Source organism: Kogia breviceps, chromosome X, assembly GCF_026419965.1.
Source record: "Kogia breviceps isolate mKogBre1 chromosome X, mKogBre1 haplotype 1, whole genome shotgun sequence".
Classification (NCBI taxonomy): Eukaryota; Metazoa; Chordata; class Mammalia; order Artiodactyla; family Physeteridae; genus Kogia; species Kogia breviceps.
In genome coordinates, this window is record NC_081330.1 from 109,747,571 (window position 1) to 109,772,389 (window position 24,819).

A 24,819-nucleotide genomic window follows, 5' to 3' on the forward strand; every position below is an offset into this window, starting at 1 on the left:
ACTCATCTCAGCATGACAAGAGCCACCTGGATAGAGATGACGGTGAAGTCCAGGCCCTGCCCCCTTGCTTCAAGGGAGGATAAATTCTGTGGGATCAGGATGAGTCTAGACTTTTGAAAACTCACCTTTTCCTGGCTTTTTCTCTTGAGTGCACTCCTCAGTAGATCACTTGCACAAGAATCCCTGTCTTGGGCTTTTCTTCTAGAGAAATGAATTTAAGATCCTCAGTAATAGACCTCTATGTTGTTATCAGGCACAAGGGTACAAATAATAAAAGCCACATATCCCAGTCACCACTACATTTTCATGTAATTATGTGAACAAGTTCTAGCCAATGAGATGTAAGGAGAAGTGACATAAATATTCTCTGGGTCTTGTTCTTAAAAGTGGAAAGGACCATGTTCTTTGTTCCTTTCATTACATATTGCTGTTTATACTAACATGGATATGGTGGACAGAACTTCATCTTGGAAAATAAGGATGAGGACCATACCCCAGGGAGAACAGAGTGGAGACAGAAAAGAAATCTGAGGCCTAGACAATTCACAATTAGGGAGAGAGGATATAAGCTCTGAACTACCTACATCTGGAATTTTCTTTGAGCAGAAAGCTTCTCTTGTTTAAGCTACTGTTACTTCTAAGATTTTTTGTTATATACAAATAACCTGTCCCCAAACCTGACAACTGATCAAAACATTTTTCTTTGCTCAGATCTCGTGGTCATATATGCATAATCGGAGATGCAAAGATGAACAAGATGTTAAATCTCTGCCATTAAGGAGCATTAGCTCCTTAAAGGAAAAGAAATTTGAGCAAAGTATGGACTTTAGTTAATTTTGAAAAAAGAAAAAAGCCTAACAAGTAGACTAACATAGAACCTAGAAAGGACCCCAGACCTCTTCCTTTATTTATTCAAGTGCTATGTCAGGGAGCAATGGTGGGAACTCTATTTAAGGCTTTCCCAGAGTGATGGCTTAAAGTCAAGGCAACTTTATTTCTCAAGACCCTCAGATTTTCTGGTGAAAAAGTTCAGGTCTGTACTGGAAAAGTATAAGATGTGCCTCTTGCTATTTTTTCCCTTTTATTTGTTTCCCATAGCAACAGCCAATCAGGCTCGCAACATCCAATGAAGCACCATCTCTGATGTATTTTTAACTTCCCCAAGCGATCTTGAATCTTTTTTCCTTGCTATACCTACCATTAATACTCTAACCATAGCCCCCACCACCTCACACCCTAATTACTGTAAAAACCCCTTGTCTGTTTTCCACGTTCCAATTTCTGTAAACATTCATATACTTGCTGGAAGATAATTCCAGAAAAACTGCTTTCGGCTTTCCATTCCTTGTTTTATACTTAGCTGCCATTTAAGTCTTAGCATCTGTTTTACCCTTCTTTACAGCCATCCTTCTCACCGTCACCTACAAAACCCCATTTTCCATCAAAACTGATCTCGTCACTCTATTATGAATAGACTGTGGTTTTTTTCTTTGTTACTAACAATAGCAGTTTCTACTTTTGGCTTACCTATTTGCAGTTTGAAAGGCAATTTCTAGATCAGAGGTCAGCAAACTTTAGCCTGCAGGCCAAATCCATCCATCACCTATTTTTGCAAATAAAGTTTTACTGGAGCACAACCGCACTCATTCCTTTATGTGTCGTCTGTGCCTCTGTCCTGCTACAACAGCAGAGTTGAGTATTTGCAATAGAGACTATATTGTCTGCAAATTCTAAAACTTTTACCATCTGGCCCTTTACAGGAAAAGTTTGCCAACCCTTGTTCTAGATCATTTTTAAAGTTTTCTTATACTAGTCTTCATGAAACCCTTCAGACAGGGAAAATTTTCTCCATCACGTTTTCCCTCGCCATGTGTTTATTTTTCAAAGTCCTGCTCAAATCACAGGCTCTTCGTGAGCCCTTCTAAGAACAGTCTCTTTATTGTCTTCCCTACAGTTATTATTCTTCTTATAGTTTTCTTGGGAACGACATACAAAATTAGACTTAGAAAGAACCTTGGATAACCGGAGCTTCATATTCAACTTTTTCACTTATCCTAAACTTTGTTGATCAGCTGCTATTACTTTATTAGGCCTATTCACTTTATCTTTGCTTACTGCACCAACATTAGCAGTTAGGGAAAGGGGAAGCTAGGACAAAGTGAGAGAGTGGCATGGACATATATACACTACCAAACGTAACACAGATGGCTAGTGCGAAGCAGCCGCATAGCACAGGGAGATCAGCTTGATGCTTTGTGACCACCTAGAGGGGTGGGATAGGGAGGGTGGGAGGGAGGCCCAAAAGGGAGGGGATATAGGGATATATGTATACATATAACCGATTCACTCTGTTGTACAGCAGAAACTAACACAACATTGTAAAGCAAGTATACTCCAATAAAGATATTTAAAAAATAAAAAAAATAATAGAGTACAAAAGTATGACCACCAATAGTCTTGCTGGATTGTCAATGACCTCTATGCTTGGCACATATATTGTTTGCAATTTTAAAATTTGCTCGAGGTAATTACCATTTATATCATATCATAGACATTCAGTAATGTTTGTGAAATATGATAAATGTCCATGTTATAGCCATGACTGAAAAGGGCTCACAGTAATTCATTTTTACCTAAAATAAAAGGATACTTAAGAACTCAGCATTTACCTTTATATGCCTAATTATTTTACAAATGTATATTTCAGCAGCCAACCTATTCCATATTAGTTTGATACTTTTTGGAGAAAATTTATTAGTCTCTGTCCTCCCTGAACCTGCCACCATTGATTTCAAAGAATTTTCAAAGCTTTCTTTCTTATAAGACTTGGAAAGATAAGACAAAGCCTTTCTCAATCCAGTGATCTAAGAAACTATCCCATCATCACTTGAGCAGAATTTATTTCATCTTCTTAGTGTTTAGGGGGAAAATGGCTGTTACGTTGCAGACATGTATTTTCAGGATGATTTAAACAATCAGTAAATTGAATAGCCAATTCACACAGCTCTAGGCTTTTACTTCCAACCACTGGGTTTGTTGTTTCTGAAAAGAAAGCCCTCAGAAAGACAACAATCTGGCTAATTACTGCCCTGTTCAAAAATAGTTCGATCCTTTAGAAAACACCTTCAAGTCTCAGACACGGAAAGAAGGGTAAACTTTAATATCTGTCCTAGGTTGATTTACCACCTCAGCATGATCTCCAAGAATTATCAGAATTATGAAACTGGAAATTCTCTTTGAGGCCTATTATGGCAAGAGACACAGGTTCCCACCAAAAGATTACAGAAAGAGTAACTGATATGCAGTTCTATAATTTCAATTTATCATCCGTATAAGACACTGCATCCAGACTTAAAGACTTTCGATTGTATTTCAATGGATTTTTTAAAGGACTACCTTATGTAGGCTTAATTGCATTTTTTGTAGCCTATAAATTACAGCTGATATTCTCAAGGGTATACTGTGGTTTCAATTAAGAGAGGTAGTTTAACAATTAGGAGACCAAGACCGTGAAACTACATTAGGTCCTTGAAACACATATGCATATGATCATTAAGATTTCTGGGTAAGATATAAAACATTTATATGGACTTTGATTGTCCTGAGCAAATGGAGACTCCTTGGGGCATAAATGTTTAAGACTTTCTAAAATGATGCTGACATTATTTATCCTCTGATCTAAGAATGACTTGATTTTTAAGCAACAATCACATAAAACAATAATAAATGTTAAAATTATCGTCTATCATACAGATTAAAATGAATGAAAACTTATTTCTACTACACCTATAGCTGTTACTTGTTGGTCTTTTAGGCCTAACATATTATTACTGTTTACTTCCACCTGGTGACAGTGAGGGTATATTACAGGGAGAGAATAAAACAGTGTTTTGGAATACCAAAGGTCATGATGGAGGATAAGCAGTTCATAACTGGTGTTAATTTCAGATAAGAGCTGTCATAAGAAATGGAATTATTTTTTTTCATGGAAAATGATAGGAATCAGAAAATGGTATAATTTTGGCTATGCCAATGTCTTCCACAAGGCATTCTAAGAACATTAACCCCAATCACTATTTTATTCAGTAACTACTTTGTGGGTACATTCTCACTAACAACACTATCTCACACTGACTCTGAGGGGAAATCACATCAGTGATAATAAGTTTGGGATGCAACGCATACTCTATCATCCAGAGAAGGTTGCTTAAAAGGACTTGGAGGGAAACCCTGAGACAGTTAGCTATGAAGGTATATGAGGCATACACTAAGACTAGCTAAGCAAAGGGGTGTCTAAGAATCTGGTGCACTGTCTTCCAGAACCCTGACTCGAAAGTCCCTGACTTGAAAGTAGAGAGACAACAGTCTTAAATATACTTACGGGTGTGGCCTCTGCTTAATGGAATAGATTACAATTTAATACATAAAAGGCTCACAAGCATTTTAAGAAATCATCCTAGTTTGTTGATAAAGTTCCAATTAAAAAGAGGCCTCTGGGCCCTTAACTTTCCACGGAAAAGAAGAGGATGGACCCAAAGGCCACAGAGAACCACTCCCAGTAAGCAGAACTGGCGGGCCCTAATCAAAAAACTGCTGACGTGTGCCCAGCTGGGTTTTAGAATTGCTATGGTTCAGGGACTGCTCTGTATCTCTCACACATTTTGGACAGGATTATTTAGCTTAGTTATTTTATTCCTGTCTGACCACCGAATGTTGGGTGTGTAAGGGTTAGATAACAAGTCTTTCTAGCTCACAGACCTTTGGATCAAGAGGAGCCACTCCTCAGCGGCTGTACTCAAGGAACTAAGCATGAAGAACCTCATTCACACATAGGTAATGAGATCCTGGAATTGTAGCCTTATCTTGATGTCACAATAAGACTCTGGGGGTCTTAGGAATGTGGTGAGTGTACTTTGCATGTGTAAGGGCAGGAATTACTGGGGGCCAAAGGGCAGACTCTGTTGTACTGTTATTTTGGTGATCCCATCAAAAAAGTACATCTTGTGGAATTCAAGCTCTTGTGAAGTCTCCTCCCATATTAGCTCTAGACTCAGCTAATGGGCTATTAGTAAGCATGATGCAAACAGATGCTTGATAAGTCTTCATACATTCTGAGTTGCCATATAAAATGTCTGGCCATCCTGCTGGGAGAGACAGTTGGAAAGACCACGTGGAGAAAAGGAGACCCTGAGAATTCATGGAAAGAGGCTCAGCCAATCCTGTATCCTAGTTGATTCCAGCCTCAAGTGACTATGTGCAAAATCAGCAGAAGAACAACCACGCTGGGTCCAGCCCACACTGCAGAATCATGTGTAAATAAAATGGTTGTTGTTTTAAGCCACTTAGTTTGGAGGTGTCCCCCCCCCCCACATAATAGATAACTGAAACAATTGTCTTTGGAGCAGTTTGATCAAAGTAGAAAGATGATAAACATATACTGGATCTTCTTCAAGAAATAGCTCTATATTCTTCAGATAGGCAGTGAAAAATGGAATTTCAGATGAAGGAACAAAGAGTAAAAGAGTAAGGAAAATTCATACTGTTATCTGCAAACAGCAGACAGGAGGGTGAGAACACAGCACAAAGTGTCTACAGAGACAAACACCCAAGATGAGTCTAGAATGAAAGGTTGAAGCTGGGTTGTAAAGGCACGTGTACAGCAAGCAAAGTCTTCAGACTTCATACTGGGTGATAGGGCCCATTAAAGACTTTTAGGTAGAGAAATGAAATAATATCTCTGGTGTGGACATACAATTCCACAACAGTGTGGAACAGTAACTAAAATAGGAAATCTGGAGGCAGAGAAACCACTTGAGAGGACACTGCAGTCACTTGGAGAGTAGAAATTAGTATGAACAACAAAGAATGAATTCAAAAGACATTTCTAAGGGTACATTGGACAGGTCTGAGTAGCAATTAAGGCAAGGTAAAGAACGTTAAGGAAACAATGATAAATGATAATTTTCTAGCTAGTGTTACTGGAATGATAGTGATTCTATTTATCAGAAAAAGAAAGGAAACATCTGAGGAGGAGACAGCTTTGTTGAAGTAATTATCAAAATAGATTTTGGTACATGTTGAAGTCAATGTGTGTTTTAGACAAATAGGAAGAGGGGACTATTAGGAAAATGAAAATATATTTCTGGTGCTTGTGAAAATGTTTGGATTTAGTTTCTGAGTCATTAATAAGTATTTATTAAGTGAAGCTACTGGAATAAACAAGAAGTATCGGGGAGCAGTGGTTCGCAAGCTGACTGCACAACAGAATCATCTGATATCTGGATTTAACAGATCTGAGGTGGTACACGGGCATCAATAGTTTTTAAAAGCTCCCCAGTTAATTCAAATATGCAGCCAAAGTTGAGAGCAACCGATGTCGAAGAATAAAGGGAGAGAGTTGAAAACCAAATTCTGGTAAACACTAGCATTTAAGGAAAATTCAAAGAAAAGGTGTTCCAAGGAAATTTACTAAGTTATATACCAGAGAGCTAATTGTAGACATGATAAAGGTCAGTGTTAAAACCAACAGAGACCCAAAGGATCTGGCAATTCAAATCTCTTTGGCCCTTTCACGTAAAATTTTAATAGAGTAGCAATGAAGTCGAACAGTCTTTCATCATCTCCACTCTACTCTTAAACCCTTCCAATCAGTTTTTATTTTGGTTATTGTATTTTTCAGTTGCTTAATTTCCATCTGTTTCTTTTTATAACCTATTTTTCTTTGCTGAGATTTTCCATGTTTTTCATCAGTTTTCAGAGATTTTGTAGTTACTTGCTGAAGTATTTTTATGATCATTGTTTTAAAATCCTTGTCAGATTCATCTCATTGTTGGTATCTTTTCTCATTAATGTTGTAATTTTCCTGACTCACGGTCAGGTCAGTGAGTTTTTCTTTCTTTCTTTTTTTTTTTTTTTTTTAACTCTATCCTGAACATTTTAGTTATTATGGGGATGTGGACTCTATTTCTTCTTCTTTTTTTTTTTTTTAATAAAGGCAATCCTCCTGGTGAAATGTACCATGTGGGCCAAGTGGATATGTATGTTCAGCTTCCTCCTCAGCCATGCTGACATCTTCCTGCCTTGTTGCCTCCAGCTCACTTCCTACTGGGTTCCACTGACACCAGAGGAGGGAAGGTCGAAAATTGGATGCCAACTAGCCCTACCTCGCACCACCTCGTCCTCCCTTTTTGCTGGTAGAAGCTTTGCTCCTCACTGATACCAGAGAAGTGGGGTGAAGACTCGCAGTGACTAGCCCTGCCTCACAGTGCCTCGTAGATTCTCACTGCTGCCAGCTGGGCGTGGAGACTCAGGTCACCACTAGAATCCACTGACACTTCTCTTGCAGAAGAATATAATTCCTGCCTAGCTCCTCTGGATGAAAGATGGAAGATCAAGACCCCCCTCATGTGTGCTGACTCCGCCATAGCATGGGGATCATATTATTGCTGCCTGCTTCCGCCAGGCAGGGGATGGAAGATTAGCTCCCTGCTAGGCCCTGCCAACATCGTCTGGTAGGACAAGTGGAGCAGTGTGGTCATCTCATTCCTCAAGTCCTGAGGTTCCTAGACAATCCTGCTTTCCACCTTTCACAACACTTGCTTTGCTTGTTGGCTGTGTTCTATCCAGCCTTTTCAGTTGTTAGGGGAGGACTGGGAGGAAGGCAGCTACTCTATCTTGGCAGAACCCCATTCTGTTTTAAACTGTGGCCACAGTATCTATAACAATTTATTGCACACTTATTTTCTCTGATGCAAACGATTTTAAGGTTAAAAAAATGTTTCTTAAAAGTCTTTGTAATTCTAGCATTAGCATATTACCTAGCGATCAGTAGTTATTTCTGAAATGGATGACTGAGTAAATGGATTTAACTGAGTACCTTTTGATAGATGCTTAATATGTACTTTCAATGAGAAAGAAGAACTTTTTAGTCTCTAAAGAGAAAATCAAGACTTGAACAAAGGAACTAGATACTAGATAAAATACATTCTATATATGTAATTTGAAAAAGTATGCTTTTAGAAGGAACTTAACACAAAACTCAAGCATACTGCTAACAATGATAACAATGTACATGTTGAAAATGAAATTCAAAAGGCACTACGATTTATAAACACACCAAAGAAAATGAAATAATTCTGTATAAATTCCACAAAATGTGTACAGGATTATATGCTGAAAAATACAAAATGCTGATGAAGAAATCAAAAAAAGAAATCCTAAGTAAATGGAGAGGCCTACTGCATTCATAGATTAGGAGTTTCAACATAGTAAAGACAATAATTTTCCTCAAATTGAGCTATATAGGTTTAATGCAATGCTTACCAATATTCCAGTACAGTTTTTTGTAGACATAGATAAGCTTATGCTAAAGTTTATATGGAGAGGAACAGGCCCTACAACAGCTAAAAGAATCTTGAAAAAGAAGGATAAAGTGGGAGGACTCACTCTACTTGATATTTAGTCCTACTATACAGCTATAGCTACACTAACCATGACAGAGTGCTACTGGCCAAGGGACAGACACATAGATCAAAGGTATAGAATACTGAATCCAGAAATAAACCCAAGCAAACATGCCCAACAGATTTTGAATAAACATGCAAAAGCAATTTTATGGAGGAAGCTAAACTTTTTCAACAAGTGGTGCTGGAGCAACTAAACATCTATCGGAAAAGCTAAATCTTGACCAAAATAAACCTTATACCTTATATGAATATTAATTCAAAGTGGATCAGAGACAAATATAAAATGTACACCAATAAAACTTCTGGCAAAAAAACAATAATTTTAAAAACAAGAGAAAATTTTCAGGATCTAGGACAAGGCAGAGTTCTTCTATTTGTGTACCAAAAACACAATCCGTAAATTGAAAAAAAATAATGCATTGAACCTCATCAAAATTAAAAACTTTTGCTCTTCAAAAAAGCCTGTTAAGAGGATGAAAAGACACCTACATATTGGCAGAAAATATTTGCAAACCACATATCCAAGAAAGGATTAGTGCCTAGAACATACAAAGAATCCTCAAAACTCAACAGTAAGAACACAAATAATCCAGTTACAAAATGGGCAGAAGACATAAACAGACATTTCACTGACGAGTATAAAGATGGCCAATCAGCACATGAAAATCCATCATTAGCCATTAGCGAACCATGAGATATCATGATACACTGATGGGTACAATGGAAAATAGTGACAATACTAAATACTGCAAGCATGTGGAGAAACTGGGTCACTCACGTATTGCTGGTGGGAATGTAAAATGGTACAGATGCTTTGGAAAATAGGTGGGCAGTTTCTTATATGATTAAACAAGCAACTGTCAAACAAGTTAAATTCACTCTAGGGCATTTATCCCAGAGAAATGAAAACTTATGTTCACTAAAAATGTACATGAATGTTCATAGAATATTTACTTTCAACAGCACAAAATGGAAACAATCCAGATGTCCTTCAATGAGTGAATGAACACTGTGGCAACGTCCATACCATGTAACACTACTTAACAATAAACAAGAATGGAAAACCCAATTCCAACATTTTTTTGGTCTTTTTTTGGCTGCACCGCACAGCATGTGAAACTTCCCTAACCAGGGATCAAACCCATACCCCCTGCAGTGGAAGCACAGTCTTAACTGCTGGACCACCAGGGAAGTCCCTCCAACATTCTTGAATTGCAAAAAATAGATAGGAGAACAGATTAGTGGTTGCTGGGGGTCTGGGATTGGGGTGGGGAGGTGGATATGGACAACAGAAGGGATCCTTGAGGTGATGGCATTGTTCTGTGTCTTGAATGTATCATTGTCAATATGCTGATTATGATTTTGTACTATAGTTTTATAAAATGTTACCAGTGAGTGAAACTGTCTAAAGGATTCATGGGATCTCTCTATATTATTTCTTGCACATGAATATGAACCTACAAAATAAACTTTTGGTCAAAAAATAGTGTGCCAGGGCTTCCCTGTTGGTGCAGTGTTTGAGAGTCCGCCTGCCGATGCAGGGGACGCGGGTTCGTGCCCCGGTCCGGGAGGATCCCACGTGCCGCGGAGCGGCTGGGCCCGTGAGCCATGGCCGCTGAGCCTGTGCGTCCGGAGCCTGTGCTCCGCAATGGGAGAGGCCACAACAGGGAGAGGCCACAACAGTGAGAGGCCCGCGTACCGCAGAAAAAAAAAAAAAAATAGTGCGCCAAACAACTTAGTACCTTACAATTTAGGAGACATTAAATTACTTACACAAGCACCAGCTAGCTATGCATATGAAACTGCTAATAGTGCATAACTCAGAAGAGGAGGATTAAAAAATCGGGAATCAAGAGGAAAGAAAAGTTTCATATTTTTAAAAGTAAACTTATTCTTTTAACTGGTAATAAAGGAAAAGAAAATAGTTACACAGCGCTCCTTCATTCACTTTTTCATGTAAAAATAAAATAAACATTCAAGAAGGAGAAAATTGAGTAAAAAGCCAGGTACCATGGAACAAGGAATTATGTGGTATTATTCTATCCAAAATAGCTACGTATAGATGCGAGTAGGAAAACTCTTGTTCATTATACTGAGACGAATCTTAGGTGTTTCCGTTATTTACACCATTGACTTGTACATATTTAGGTGTAAACACTGTACATGAAAACGCTTGTTAAAACTTTTCATTGATAAGTTAATAACCCAGAACACTTTTCAGAAAGACTAGAACCTTTGAATAGCAGCTAACATTTTCAAACTTCTAAAACTCTTCGTAAGTGGATTATTTAAAAACGAATAGTGATAGTTTTGTGGTCTGATAGCTAACAACATGCCAAAATATCAGCGACTCAACTAACAGCCCTGGGCTCCCTTCACGTCATCAGCACCAAGGCATCCTATTTAACTGCTGTTTATCATGATTTTGAGTACCGCTTTCCAAATTGGAACAGGAAGCTGGATCAACACTAGCTTCAAATCAACTGGAACACTCGAATTCCAGGGACAAAAGCATCTTTTCCTGCAGTCTATTGCTTTCTCTAGAATACCACTTGACACATATAAAACTTTAAGGTGTTTGTCTTTTAGTTTCACCTTCCATTAAAACATAGACACACGAACATATGGCAAATGTCACTGTTCTTGAAATTTTGTGACCTTCATTCATTACTGCAACTATAAATTCAGAGACATTTTAATGCAATTTCTCAGACCATTGGATCACTGTGTATATTTAAACACATCAAAGAATTGCAACTTCAGTGCAACTGCAACTTCAGAAATTCAGATTACTAACATAAACACAACCTTATTTTCCCATCAACAATAAATAACGAAATTAAGTGTTAGACTATGGACATTCAGCTCAATTCTAATCTCAGATAAATGAGGACATACATTTGCCTATCTTGAAGAATCACCTCCTACACATGCATCAACAATCAGAAATAATGGTTTTTAAAGAAATGCAGCAGATATGAAATTAAATGCAATAACTATTTGTCAAGTAAGAATAGCCAGTCCAAACAGTACTCTCTATTAATATGGCAATTATTTATCGATGCACCTACAAAAACGTCACCTCTATTAAGAGTTATGTTTAAACATAAAAGGGTTGGATTCCCTTTTTTAAGGGAAAGAACAAGAGTTAGCCAAAGGAATAGTGCATTTGTTCTTTTATAATTCATTCCACATTTTCCCCAAGCAGAACTTTATTTGCATTCATTTATATTTTCCAAAATGAACTCTAATTTATATGTTGTCAGCATAAAAAAGATACAGTTATGTTTAACTTTCATCTGTCTTTGACCTATTTTAACATCCTAACACACTTGTAGCCATAACCCTCCATAAAGGTTATTCTTATAGGTTGAGGATGAGCAGGAGACACCAACCTTATGATAGAGGAGTAATAGCTGCTAATGAGAATCTCAGAGTGGAAGTCGAATTTTGATTTGAAAAAGACACTAGGTGATTCTGAGACTTTGTCCAAATTGAGAATCAACTGCTTTAGATTTGGCTTTATGTATAAGTCAAAATAGGGACACAAAGAAATAGATTTAAACACACCTTCTATATGCCTATACCCTGCTTTGCCAATGTTCTTATAGTCTAATGACATCCACAGTCATTCACAGTCCATGAAGGGCTAAATGCTTAAACTGAGAGTTTTAACTGCTAATGTGATACATGGATATTGTCTCAATGCATTATCATTAAGCAACGTACATATATCTCTTCCAAAAGCAGATGAAGGTATGTAGATGTGTGATGGGTTTCTTTGTGGATTAAGGGCACAGGCTTTGTTATTAACTTTTGCATTGGCCCTGAGGGACCCAAAATATTTTTGTATTGACTCAGCATTTTTAGTCAATAAAATGATCTGGAACATAGCCTTCGCATTCCCTAACATGGCAAGGCTGCTTTCCTCTTCCCGTGCACATACACGTTACCTAAATCATCTTTGCAGATGTGTTTGAACCAGAGGTATCTGTGCTATATCTGTCTGTGAAGGGCAATAACAAAATGTTACAACCCATTTAGCAATAAACTATGCATCCTTACTGCAAGTCTTTGCTTACATTTTATTTGCAACATTTCACCTTCACTATAAATTTTATTTCATAGTCTTTAGTAATTTCTGGCAACATAAGTAGATACCCAGATGGTATCTCTTTTCTCCATAAGGCAGAGATAATGTCTCAATATAAATTCCAAAGCCATCTTTTTATGATTTAGATTCTAAATTTTTCAAAAGCAGCAACACACACAAATATTGAGACCATACCTTGAGGTGAAAGGGACAGCAGCAAAATTTAGGTATAAGAAAGCAACATGTGATATAATTGATTCAACAGTAACAAAATTAAGAGGATACCTGATGACACAGGCGTAAAGACCACTGTCCTGCAGTAATGTTGGCCGGAACCAAATGGAGTCCTCTTCCTTGCTCATTCTACTTCCATCAAAGGCTATTGGCTCTTCAAAGTCTCCGGGGCCAGAGCTTTTGTACCACATCAAACTGAGTCCAGCACTTTGGGCTAGGGAGTAATTGGCTCTGATATAACCATAAAAGAGTGCACATTTGATTCGAACAGGCTCTCCCACCAAAACTTGGTATTTCTTGATATCGACAGACCAATCTGTGCATCCATCAGCTGTAGTTTAAAAAGACAGAGAAAGAGAGAAAGAAAAAACATTAGAGAAAAATGGAAGCAATTCGTTCGTTCATTCATTCAACAATATTTATTGAGCATCTATATTGGACAAGATTCTTCTCTAGGCACAGACTATGCAGCAATGGATAAAACTCAGAAGGGCACTGAAAAGTAATTTATCCTACTAACAAACAATATATTCATCACTTAGTTTGCTTCTGCTGATATTTATTCTTAGTTTAAATCAGTGTGATGGTTATTGGCTTATGGCCTTCTCATTCTAAATCCACACGTTTGCCTGTTCTCTGAAAATGGATCTGGACCTGTGAAATAGTTTTCCTTTGCTAGCTGGCACTGACACTTTGTTAGTAAAGTGTTCTGGAGAAAGATTTCAAAGGAAAAGGTTTGCTCCCTGGTTCCAGCATGCTTGCTTGGAAGGCTCTTGCGGTGTGCAAGCTTTTCCAGAACGTGGTTCCTGCAGTGGGTGCTTCTCCAGGACCGAGGTCCTGCAGTACACGGTAGCAGCTTGGTAATTTTTTAGCAGATCCTCAGGTGAGACACCTTCTCATGAACAGCTTTCCCAGATACCTTAGACAGCAAGTCCCTGTCCAATTGCAGAGGGCAGACTTCCAACCAGTTCTACCGGTGTGCCACCTCAGTGACTTCTGCCATACAGTAAGCCATGAATTTTCCCAGTAAGGTTTGGCTCTCACTCTGGGAATGGGAGGATGGGAGCTTTTCTTTGGGTGCTCTCAGTTAGGGGTAATGGCAGCCATTCCTCTATTCTTTACAGTTATCTTTTGTTACAGACTGAATGTTTGTGTCCTCCTAAAATTCATATGCTGAAGGCTTAATCCTGAATGTAATGGTATTTGGAGGAGGGGCCTTTGGGAGAAAATTAGGTTTATATGAGGTCATGAGGGCAGAACACTTATGAAGAGAGTACTGCTCTTCTAAGAAGAGACACCAGAGCTTGCAACCTTTCTCTTTCTCCTTCTGAGTACTTATAAAGAAGATGCCACGTGAGCACACAGCTAGAAGGTGGCCGTCTATAAGCAGGAAAGAGGGCCCTCACCAGAAACCAAATCAGCCAGCACCTTGATCTTGAATTTCTCAGCCTCCAGAACTGTAAATTTCTGTTGTATAAGCCACCCAGTCTCTGGTATTTTGGTATGGCAGCCTGATCAGACTAATACATCATTCCTTCTTACTAGCCAATCCTTCATTACTCCAATAACCTATTACATTGAAAAAAACCTTTATATAAGCTTTCCTTGTTCAAATTAGTGTATTTGTTTTTCTGATTGGATCCACACTGATAAAATAAGGAATAAGTGCTGTACAGCCAAACAAGACAGAAAGAAATACAAGAAAAGTGGGTCATGCTCTAGTAGTGATTCACAGCCAGAGATGCAGGTAGATGGTTACTTTGCTCTGATTTCTGGGAGCATCAGGGGAAGTAAAAACCATGGTGGGAAATGGAGCTGATGGGATGGGAACTAATTTTATTTTCTGAGTTTCCTGGAAGTACCATCTTCCAAATGGCATCTAGGCACCATTTTTTTATCACCTCTCCCCCCTATAGACACACACACACAGACACACATACATACACACACACAGAAAAACAGGCCACCACAGGGCAGGTACATCACCATTATTATTATCATGGAGAAGTTGTGGATCTCCTGCCTAGAGAGGGCAGTTGCTCAACCCCTAGCAACATAATCATTCTGCCATAGCTCACAGTATACAAATGCTGAGCAAAAGGGCAAAAACCAGGAAAAGAGGACCTCTAACAGCAGTAGCATTTGAGTACTGCACGCAGGGTTTAACTCACTAGAGATTAAAAAGAGGGCAACCTGAAGGATCTGAGAACAGGAAGATTCATGTAGAATTCAAAGGAAGGAAAATGATCAAAGTGAAAGGGGAGATGTATATTAGAGCAAAGAACACACATAATTATGGAATTATCCAAATTTCTTATCTTAAAATATTATCTAACATCTGATAAGCACTTAATTATGTGCTGAGTTTACAAATTTTCATTCCCCTTTCACAAAAACATCCATTCAGGCTTTGGACTCATTGTTCCCTCTACAGGGAACTTTTGTCACCAATCAACTGCATGGCTTCCTCCCTCCCTTCCTCCATATGTCACCTCCTCCAAGAGTCCTTTTCTAACTGCCCTGCCTGCAATACTACCTTCCTATCATAGTCACTTGACCCAGATTGTTCTTTAATATTTTTTCACAGAACTCACTGCTATCTGATGTTACATCACGTACCCAATTTTTGCTTGCTTTCTGTCTCCCCAACAGAACATAAGCCCCTTGTGGTCAGGAACTTGGTCCTTCTAATTCACTTCTTTAACCTCAGTGCCTAGAACTGTGCCCGCTAACCAGCTCAACACACATTGACTGAGTGACTGAATGAATGAATTCTTCAGTAACTAAACGAAATAATGCCAAGATTTACAACTGAAGAAACTCAACACCAGCTCATATGTGGAAGTTCTGGTATTCTCATCCAGCTACATATGACCCTAGAATTCATTCTCTCTACCACCATAGTATTCTGTTTCCTAATAAAGGTAATTTAAATTTCACACCATTCTTTAATTTAGTTTACTTTTACTACCAAATTTTGGTCCAAGATTCCTAATGAAGAGCCATATCAAGGTACTGTCTAGAGTAACTGTGCTGGAAGCTTGGTGGACATCAACAACATCCAAGTCATTACCGTCACTCCTGCCAATGACTGCCACAGAGCTGGCTCACCACATTAAACAGGATGACAGAACTGTACACAAACAGAGACGTCAAGGTTACATAATTACATGCAGTATTATCAACACAATTTTGTACATTTGTCCCATTGCATGAAATGAATCCTAGGTGGGATTTTATCTTAAAAAGTTATAGTTCTGGCAATAAGCATGAAATTATCTTGTTTTACCATGATATGAATTATAATGCAATTCTAGAATTATGTTATTGTAACTGAGGCCATCTGTCACAGAGGATATCACTGCCAGTGCAAAAGCCTGGTACACCTTCAAGGTAGCAGTATAAACAGTGAGATGAAATTATTCAAACTCTCAAAAGATTTGTAAGGGAAAGCAAAATGCTTGAAGCTAAAAGCAAAAATACTTAGCCTAGAAATTTCTAAAAAGTTAGTAACAAATGAGATCAAGAGAACAGAAGGAGAGTTGTGTTTTGGGGGATAGATAGAGATATTAATACACGCTTTCAAAATATGCTTACTGAGAATAGTGTTGAAAGAAAACCATAAATATTACTGAAAATCAGAGTAATTTAGTATCTTTTGGGAAAAAACTTTCAAACAGCTCTGATTCACATGCAGAGGTGAAATTAAGAAATACCAGCACCTTGGATATCAGAGACACTTTATGTTAATTTTAATATGGAAATAAAATGTAGGATCTATGGCTTAGGAAGTTTTACTAACATTAGACTAAATGTATGATGTTCAAAAGTAAACTGTAAATTTATTAACATGTTAATACTTTTTTGGGGAAAGATGGCAAATAATATAAAGAACAATTCAAGATATCTTCAAATTATTTTGATAAACACATTAAAATAAATGAACATATATTTTTTTAATAATTAAAGCATTTTATTAAATAAGTGAGGAGTGCTATATTTTTTCCTTTGTTAACATTTCATCACACTTGCACACATTCTCACTCTGCATGTATCACAATTTGTTGCTAAATGATCTGAAAATAAATTAAAATAGAGACATAATGACATTTCACTCCTAAAATACTTCAGTATGCATCTCCTTTGAATAAAGACATTTTACTTATATAACTGCAAAGCATGTTTTTCTTAATCTTGTCCAGCGGGACATCTCAAATCTTAAAAGAAAATGTGATAACGTAAAACCTAACTCTTGATGACAAGAATTGCCAATGATATGTTCAGTTTTTCCTTACTTCAGTATATAAGCTCTGTTGGCTTGGAAACAGTCATTCCAAGCCAACAAAGTTCCATATTTCTAGACACTGTTAATTCCATTATGTAAGTTACCAGGTAACCGTTATTATTTTTAAATTATCACTGGGTAATTCTGCAGGACAATAGTATTTAATTGGTTTTTCTGTCTTTCAGAATAAAATACCCTTCTGTAAGCCTCTCTCAGAAAGTTAGCTACTGGTGTTCTCTTTCCCTGATGAGAAGATTCCATGGAAATACTCTAGTTCGATGTCTCCTATACAGCACATACTCCTTCAGAGTCAATGGGACTTTATAAAGCCATGAAGTTGCACTGGGGGATGGGAGTAGGAAGCACCATATTCATTTATTTTTGTTACCACCCATAATATTGTAGGAGATTATATGAAGATGGTGATGGAATTAAGATTCAGAACTAATTCCTTTACAAGTAGTTCATATTGATGTACTATTTCATGGACAAAGGCTACATAGATTGGATAATGTAAATATATTCAAATGAGGGACTTCCCTGGCGGTCCAGTGGTTAAGACTCCTGCTTCCAATGCAGGGGCCTCCGGTTCAATTCCTGGTCGGGAAACTAAGATCTCACATGCAGCATGGTGTGGCCAAATTAAAATAAATAAATAAATTAATTAATTAAAATGAGATTAGGGAAAGCATTGTTAATTAGGTCACTATTACTACATATATAAGAGTGCAAAATATGTCATGGTAACAAGCTTGAAAGTTTCATTCTTTACAATAAAAGTCTAATCACAGAGCTCATATATAATGCATCCTAATATGAAAATGTAAGACTTTACTTATAAAAAGGCAAATTATACTACTCTTGAAGTATCTCCTTGGTAGGTACATTGGAATAATGATAAAATAATTAAGGCATCTGTGATAGTGTAACAGAGGTCCCCCCATCCTCTTTACTAAACAGATCTATCCATTCTTCAGCAACTTTGAGTATTGCCTGCTAACAGTTCACAATTGTCTCCTTCTCTTGAAAATAACCCTTGATTGACAAGAACCATCCTGGTGGGAAGTTTACATGCCCTTGGGTCCGCCTACTGCCAATAACTGACTGATGTGAGTGTAAAAAAAAAAAAAGACTGTTCCTTTCCCTCAAGTAGAGACAACTGTACAGTGCAGTTTGTGTTCCAGAGCTCCTCTGTGTGTGGACGAGGCCGAGCTTAGAGGTTAACTGCGATCTCCTCACTCAGCTCTCTCCCCTTTCCTGCCCTGCCTTCCTCCCTCCCTCCCTTCCTTTTAAGTTTTCCCTGAAGAGCACTCCCTCTATCAATGGTGTGCATCAAAAATCCTGTCTTAGGCTCAGTTGTACGAAATCTGATCTAACACAGATTTATATATTCATGTAGCAAGAACTACCTTCATTCTAGTTTCTGTCCTAGGAGCTAGAGACATGAAAACATACAAGACATAGCCCTTGTTTTCAAGGAGCTCACACTGTAATCCAAGAGACAGACAGAAACTGAAAGCACAATGGAAATGTAATGATAAAGAAATGCATAGGGCTAGTCAAGAATATGTTCCATGAAGAGAAAACATTTGAGGTGTCTGTCAGAAGTTAGCCATTCAAAGAATTGGCAGACAGATATTTAATTTGGAGGTGAACACAAAAGCAAAGGCACAGAAATAAGAGATAGCAGAGTTTTGCAGGAACTACAAATGGCTTTGTGGTGTAGAAACAAGTTTAGAGCAGGAAATAGCAAGAGATGGAGGGAAAGAGGTGGGCAAAGACAGACTGTGGAGGTATTTTTATAAGATGTAAAAAATGTCTGGCTTCATTGTGAACGTGATGGGGAAATATCACAGACTTTCAGTCAGGGAGATGATGGAGACAGTCTAATATTTTCAGACATGCTATGCTGACTGAAATTTTAGGTAGACATACAAGGTAGGCGGCTTTAGGCAGGAAAGTGATGTTACTGAAGGTCTGAAGTTGGGCAGTGGTAGTAGAGAAGGAGAAACAGGGAAGAGTTAGGAGGTAAAATTGGCAGGAGTAGGTGAACGACTGACTACAAGCATCAAGGAAGAGGAATGATGTTAGTTTACTCTGCAAGTCATATCTTTTGTCACAGACTGAAATATCTTTTGCATTCAACAAGAAAATCAACCATTCGTGTCAAGGGGTGGGCTCTGTGAAAAGTTTTTCTAATTTCTTCATTTAAAATCTTTTAGACAATGAAAATGTAATGAATTTTTTTAACTTTTTGTTTTATATTGGAGTATAGCCGATTAACAATGTTGTGATAGTTTCAGGTGCACAGCAAAGGGACTCAGCCGTACATATACATGTAGCCATTCTCCCCCAAACTCCCCTCACATCCAGGCTGCCACATAACATTGAGCAGAGTTCCCTGTGCTATACAGTAGGTCCTGCTGGTTATCCATTTTAAATACAGCAGTGTGTACATGTAATGAAATTTTAAAATGACTCACAGATAGACCTGAATGTGTGCATATAAATATATTCATATTTGTTTAAAACTTGCAATGATTAAAAATAAATATCTGGCATACTGGCATCATTTGTCTCTACCCCTAGTGTGCTTGGAAAAGCCAAACTTGAGACATGACCGTGGCTAGGGAGTGTAGGCCATGCACATCAGCTATCATAGACATGGAACAAGAAGGCTGAGGCTAGATTTCAATGAGGTGAATTCTGCTCTTTGTCTGCACTAGCTGCTACTCTTTCCACATATGAACTTCATAATGAAAACTGGCGATGCTGGAATCCTTCCAAGGAGGAAGCAGAGGTGCCCCAAAATTATCAGCAGCAATGATTACAGCAAAATATGACATAAGTTAACGTTTATAGTATATGTTGGTTCACACAACACTTTGTCTTCATCTCTACTTTCTGGATTATGTTTATCTGATGTGGCATTTTACCAGATTCTTGCCTTTAAAGATATATACAATGTGACAATTTTGGAAGAGCTCTTTCAAATATTTTGGAGAGATCTGCATGGGTGGTAAGAACTGAGGTTAACTCAAGAGACTCTGCCAATTATCAGGAATCCAGTTTCTAGAATACCCTTTATCTGAAAAGCCTGGAAGTTATCTTCTGCCATGCTCTCAATGTAGGTCATCTCCAGGTGGGTGCAGGCCTTGCTCAGGTGTTATCAAATTTCTTCTAAGATGGTTCCCTCTTTATCAGGAGACAGGTGACGCCAAGGCAAATAGGATCCTGGTAGTATAGTTACCCTTCCATCGTACCTTAGCCTCCACATTCTAGCAGGTATCCTAGATACTAATACACAAAACCCCATGCATTACGTAACACACACCTGGTAAGGATTTATTCTTAAAAGTGTTTGTATTCTTATGATTAAAAAAAGGGGGGGACTTCCCTGGTGGCGCAGTGGTTAAGAATCCGCCCACCAATGCAGGGGACACGGGTTCGATCCCTGGTCTGGGAAGATCCCACATACTGTGGAGCAACTAAGCCGGTGCGCCACAACTACTGAGCCAGCGCTCTAGAGCTCAAAAGCAACAACTACTGAGCCTGTGTGCGGCAACTACTGCAGCCCGTGCGCCTAGAGCCCCTGCCCCATGACAAGAGAAGCCACCACAATGAGAAGCCCACGCACTGCAACGAAGAGTAGCCCCCGCTCACCGCACTAGAGAAGGCCCATGTGCAGCAACAAAGACCCAACACAGCCAAAAATAAAATAAAAAGGAAACAAGAGCAGTAATAGTTTCATCGTTTCATAACCTATCCTTTTGTTTACTTTCTTTTCTCAGTTGAGATCATAATTCTATAAAAAGTTACATCATGACGTTTTACTGAACATTTTATATAACTACATAACAGTCCATAATAGCGTTACATATAATTTACTTAGCCCTTCTGCTGTTAGCCTACCTTAAGTTTTTCCCCTAGATTTGACTGTTCTAAATAATTCTGTGATAAAATAACTTTATATGCAATGTTCCACAACCATCCCCTCAAAATAAAGTTCAATTTCCTCAGGAAATAATTCCAGAAGTAAAATTCCTGGATCAAATAATACATTTTAAAAGGCTTTATACTGGGCTTCCCTGGTGGCGCAGTGGTTGAGAATCCGCCTGCCAATGCAGGAGACACGGGTTCGTGCCCTGGTCCGGGAAGATCCCACATGCCGCGGAGCAACTAAGCCCGTGAGCCATGGCCGCTGAGCCTGTGCGTCCGGAGCCTGTGCTCCGCAACGGGAGAGGCCACAACAGTGAGAGGCCCGCATACCGAAAAAAAAAAAAAAAAAAAAGGCTTTATACAAAATTTTAAAGAGATTTTCAAAAACTGTCTCATAACCTCCTTTCACAATAGCCACCTAAATAAGTGCACTTTTTACTTCATGTGCTAAGACTGTATTAACTCTTACGCACTATTTCTTAAACTGAGCACCAGGTATAGTTTGCAAACTTTGGTGTCTTAAATTACAAAAATACAGCGTCATCAGAAACATCACTCATGGAAGTCCTAACCATGGCAATCAGAGAAGACAAAGAAATAAAAGGAATACAAATTGGAAAAGAAGAAGTAAAACTGTCACTGTTTGCAGATGACATGATACTATACATGGAGAATCCTAAAAAGGTGCTACCACAAAACTACTAGAGCTAATCAATGAATTTGGTAACGTTGGAGGACACAAAATTAATGCACAGAAATCTCTTGCATTCCTATACGCTAACAATGAAAAATCAGAAAGAGAAATTAAGGAAACAACCCCATTCACCATTACAACAAAAAGAATATGATACCTAGGAATAAACCTACCTAAGGAGGTGAAAGATCTGTACTCAGAAAACTATAAGACACTGAAGAAAGATGGAGAGATATACCATGTTCTTGGACTGGAAGAATCAATACTGTGAAAATGTCTATACTACCCAAAGCAATCTACAGATTCAATGCAATCCCTATCAAATTACCAATGGCATTTTTTTTACAGAACTAGAACAAAAAAATCTTAAAAGTTTTATGGAGACACAAAAGACCCTGAATAGCCAAAGCAGTCTTGAGGGAAAAAAACGGAGCTGGAGGAATCAGACTCCCTGACTTCACACTATACTACAAAGCTACAGTAATCAAGACAATATGGTACTGGCACAAAAACAGAAGTATACATCAATGGAACAGGATAGAAAGCCCAGAGATAAACCCACGCACCTATGGTCAACTAATCTATGACAAAGGAGGCAAGGATATAAAATGGAGAAAAGACAGTCTCTTCAATAAGTGGTGCTGGGAAAACTGGACAGCTACATGTAAAAGAATGAAATTAGAACACTCACTGACACCATACACAAAAATAAACTCAAAATGGATTAAAGACCTAAATGTAAGGCCAGACACTATAAAACTCTTAGAGGAAAACATAAGAAGAACACTCTTTGACATAAATCACAGCAAGATCTTTTTTGACCCAACTCCTAGAATAATGGAAATAAAAACGAAAATAAACAAATGGGACCTAATGAAACTTCAAAGCTTTTGCACAACAAAGGAAACCATAAGCAAGACAAAAGACAACCTCAGAATGGGAGAAAATATGTGCAAATGAAGAAATGGGCAAAGGATGAATCTCCAAAATATATAAACAGCTCATGCAGCTCAATATCAAAAAAACAAACAGCCCAATCAAAAAATGGGCAGAAGACTTAAATAGACATTTCTCCAAAGAAGACATACAGATGGCCAAGAGACACATGAAAAGCTGCTCAATATCACTAATTATTAGAGAAATGCAAATCAAAACTACAATGAGGTATCACCTCACACCAGTTAGAATGGGCATCATCAGAAAATCTACAATCAACAAATGCTGGAGACGGTGTGGAGAAAAGGGAACCCTCTTGCAGTGTTGGTGGGAATGTAAATTGATACAGCCACTATGGTGAACAGTATGGAAGTTCCTTAAAAAGCTAAAAGCAGAATTACCATATGACCCAGAAATCCCACTACTGGGCATATACCCTGAGAAAACCATAACTGAAAAAGAGTCAAGTACTGCAATGTTCATTGCAGCACTATTTACAATAGCCAGGTCATGGAAGCAACCTAAATGTCCATCAACAGAGGAATGTATAAAGAAGATGTGGTACATATATACAGTGGAATATTACTCAGCCATAAAAAGGAGTGAAATTGGGTCATTTGTAGAGACGTGGATGGATCTAGAGACTGTCCTACAGGGTGAAATAAGTCAGAAAGAGAAAAACAAATATCGTATATTAACGCATGTATGTGGAACCTAGAAAAATGGTACAGATGAACCGGTTTGCAGGGCAGAAATTGAGACACAGATGTAGAGAACAAACGTATGGACACCAAGTGGGGAAAGCGGGGGGCTGGTGGTGGTGGTGGGATGAATTGGGAGATTGGAATTGACATATATACACTAATATGTATAAAATAGATAGCTAATAAGAACCTGCTGTATAAAAAAATAAATAAAATAAAAATTTTAAAAGTACAATCCACAATAGTATCCAAATACCATATTTATTTTAATAAAAAAAAGAAACATCACTTACCTGATAACTAAATGGCAATGTTGTCACAGCCATTATGTATCAACCCTGAACCTCTGACTGAATTCATCACACAGTTTGCTCTATTTCAAGCTATTTTATTCACTATTATAATTGGATCCATTCTCTTCTGTATACATTTTCAATGAAAGATTTGTTTAATTTCACTTTTGTATCTCTACAAAACTCTCTAGTTGGGCCATGAAACAGATAAGGGTATGTGCATACAGATAGGTCAAAAAGTGTTGCCAGCTTCAGGCATTTTATACCTTTTGGAACACTTGTTGGACACTGGATTAAATATCAACATGATGAGCAACAAGCCAAACAGAGATCAAATTTAATCTGTTTCCCATTTTAGAGGCACCTCACCGGAAAGACCTGTTGGATGTCAGCACACCCACCCTACAAACTGATCCTTAAGAGAGTAACAAGGTTTAAAATGCATATTTACTTTCATTTTGTTTTAGAGCATATAGTAGAATAAAATTCTATTTTTTAAGCTTACAAGTAATAAACGTCTTTAAATTTTAGAGCAGTTCCAAGTGGGCTATTGTTTGCAGAAATGAAGACACAAAACTACATATAACACAAGGCAGAATGGAGAGATTCCATGAATAAAGACAGCATTGCTGAGGAAACACAGAGCAAGAAGTTTTGTTCTATCTCAACCCAGAACTATTTCCTATTTTTCAAGCAAACTAATGGAGGAGAAATATATAACTGGAAAGAGCAAAAAGAATATAAGAAAGAGATGGAATTTTAACCGTATCTCAATTCAAAACTTGATAATTGTGAAGAGAAAATTCCAAGTCCACAGGATATCCCAGTTAGATAGTACAGTAAAGGGTAATGTTCTAAAACAGTGGGATGGGGTGAGGAGAAAAGCATAACCAGGTAAAAATGAGATTAGAAAAGTGGGATGGACAAGATACCAGGCCAAGAAAATTGAACTTAGCCCAGTAGTTTACAATTTTCGTGTGCATCAGCGTCATCTGGAGAAGTTGTCAAGACAGACTATTTGGCTTCACCATCAGAGCTTCCGATTCAGAAGGTGTTCGTTGGCACCTAAGAATTTGGATTTCTAAAAAGCCCCAGGATGACTCTTTTGAGAACCACTGCTCTAGTCAATGGAGCAAGTGGAAAAAGTTTGTGAAAGAAGTGGTATTTGATCTACAT

The 24,819-nt window shown here is 38.0% G+C and overlaps 1 protein-coding gene across 1 annotated transcript in view; it reads right to left on the bottom strand.

Annotated features, from left to right (window-relative positions):
* Positions 1 to 24,819, bottom strand: part of IL1RAPL1 (interleukin 1 receptor accessory protein like 1) — a 1,372,082-nt gene that overhangs the window by 631,390 nt on the left and 715,873 nt on the right. Inside the window, exon 3 of the mRNA XM_067024255.1 lies at positions 12,844 to 13,123. Coding sequence (XP_066880356.1) covers positions 12,844 to 13,123 — 280 coding nt within the window. The remainder of the gene's footprint in view (positions 1 to 12,843; positions 13,124 to 24,819) is intronic.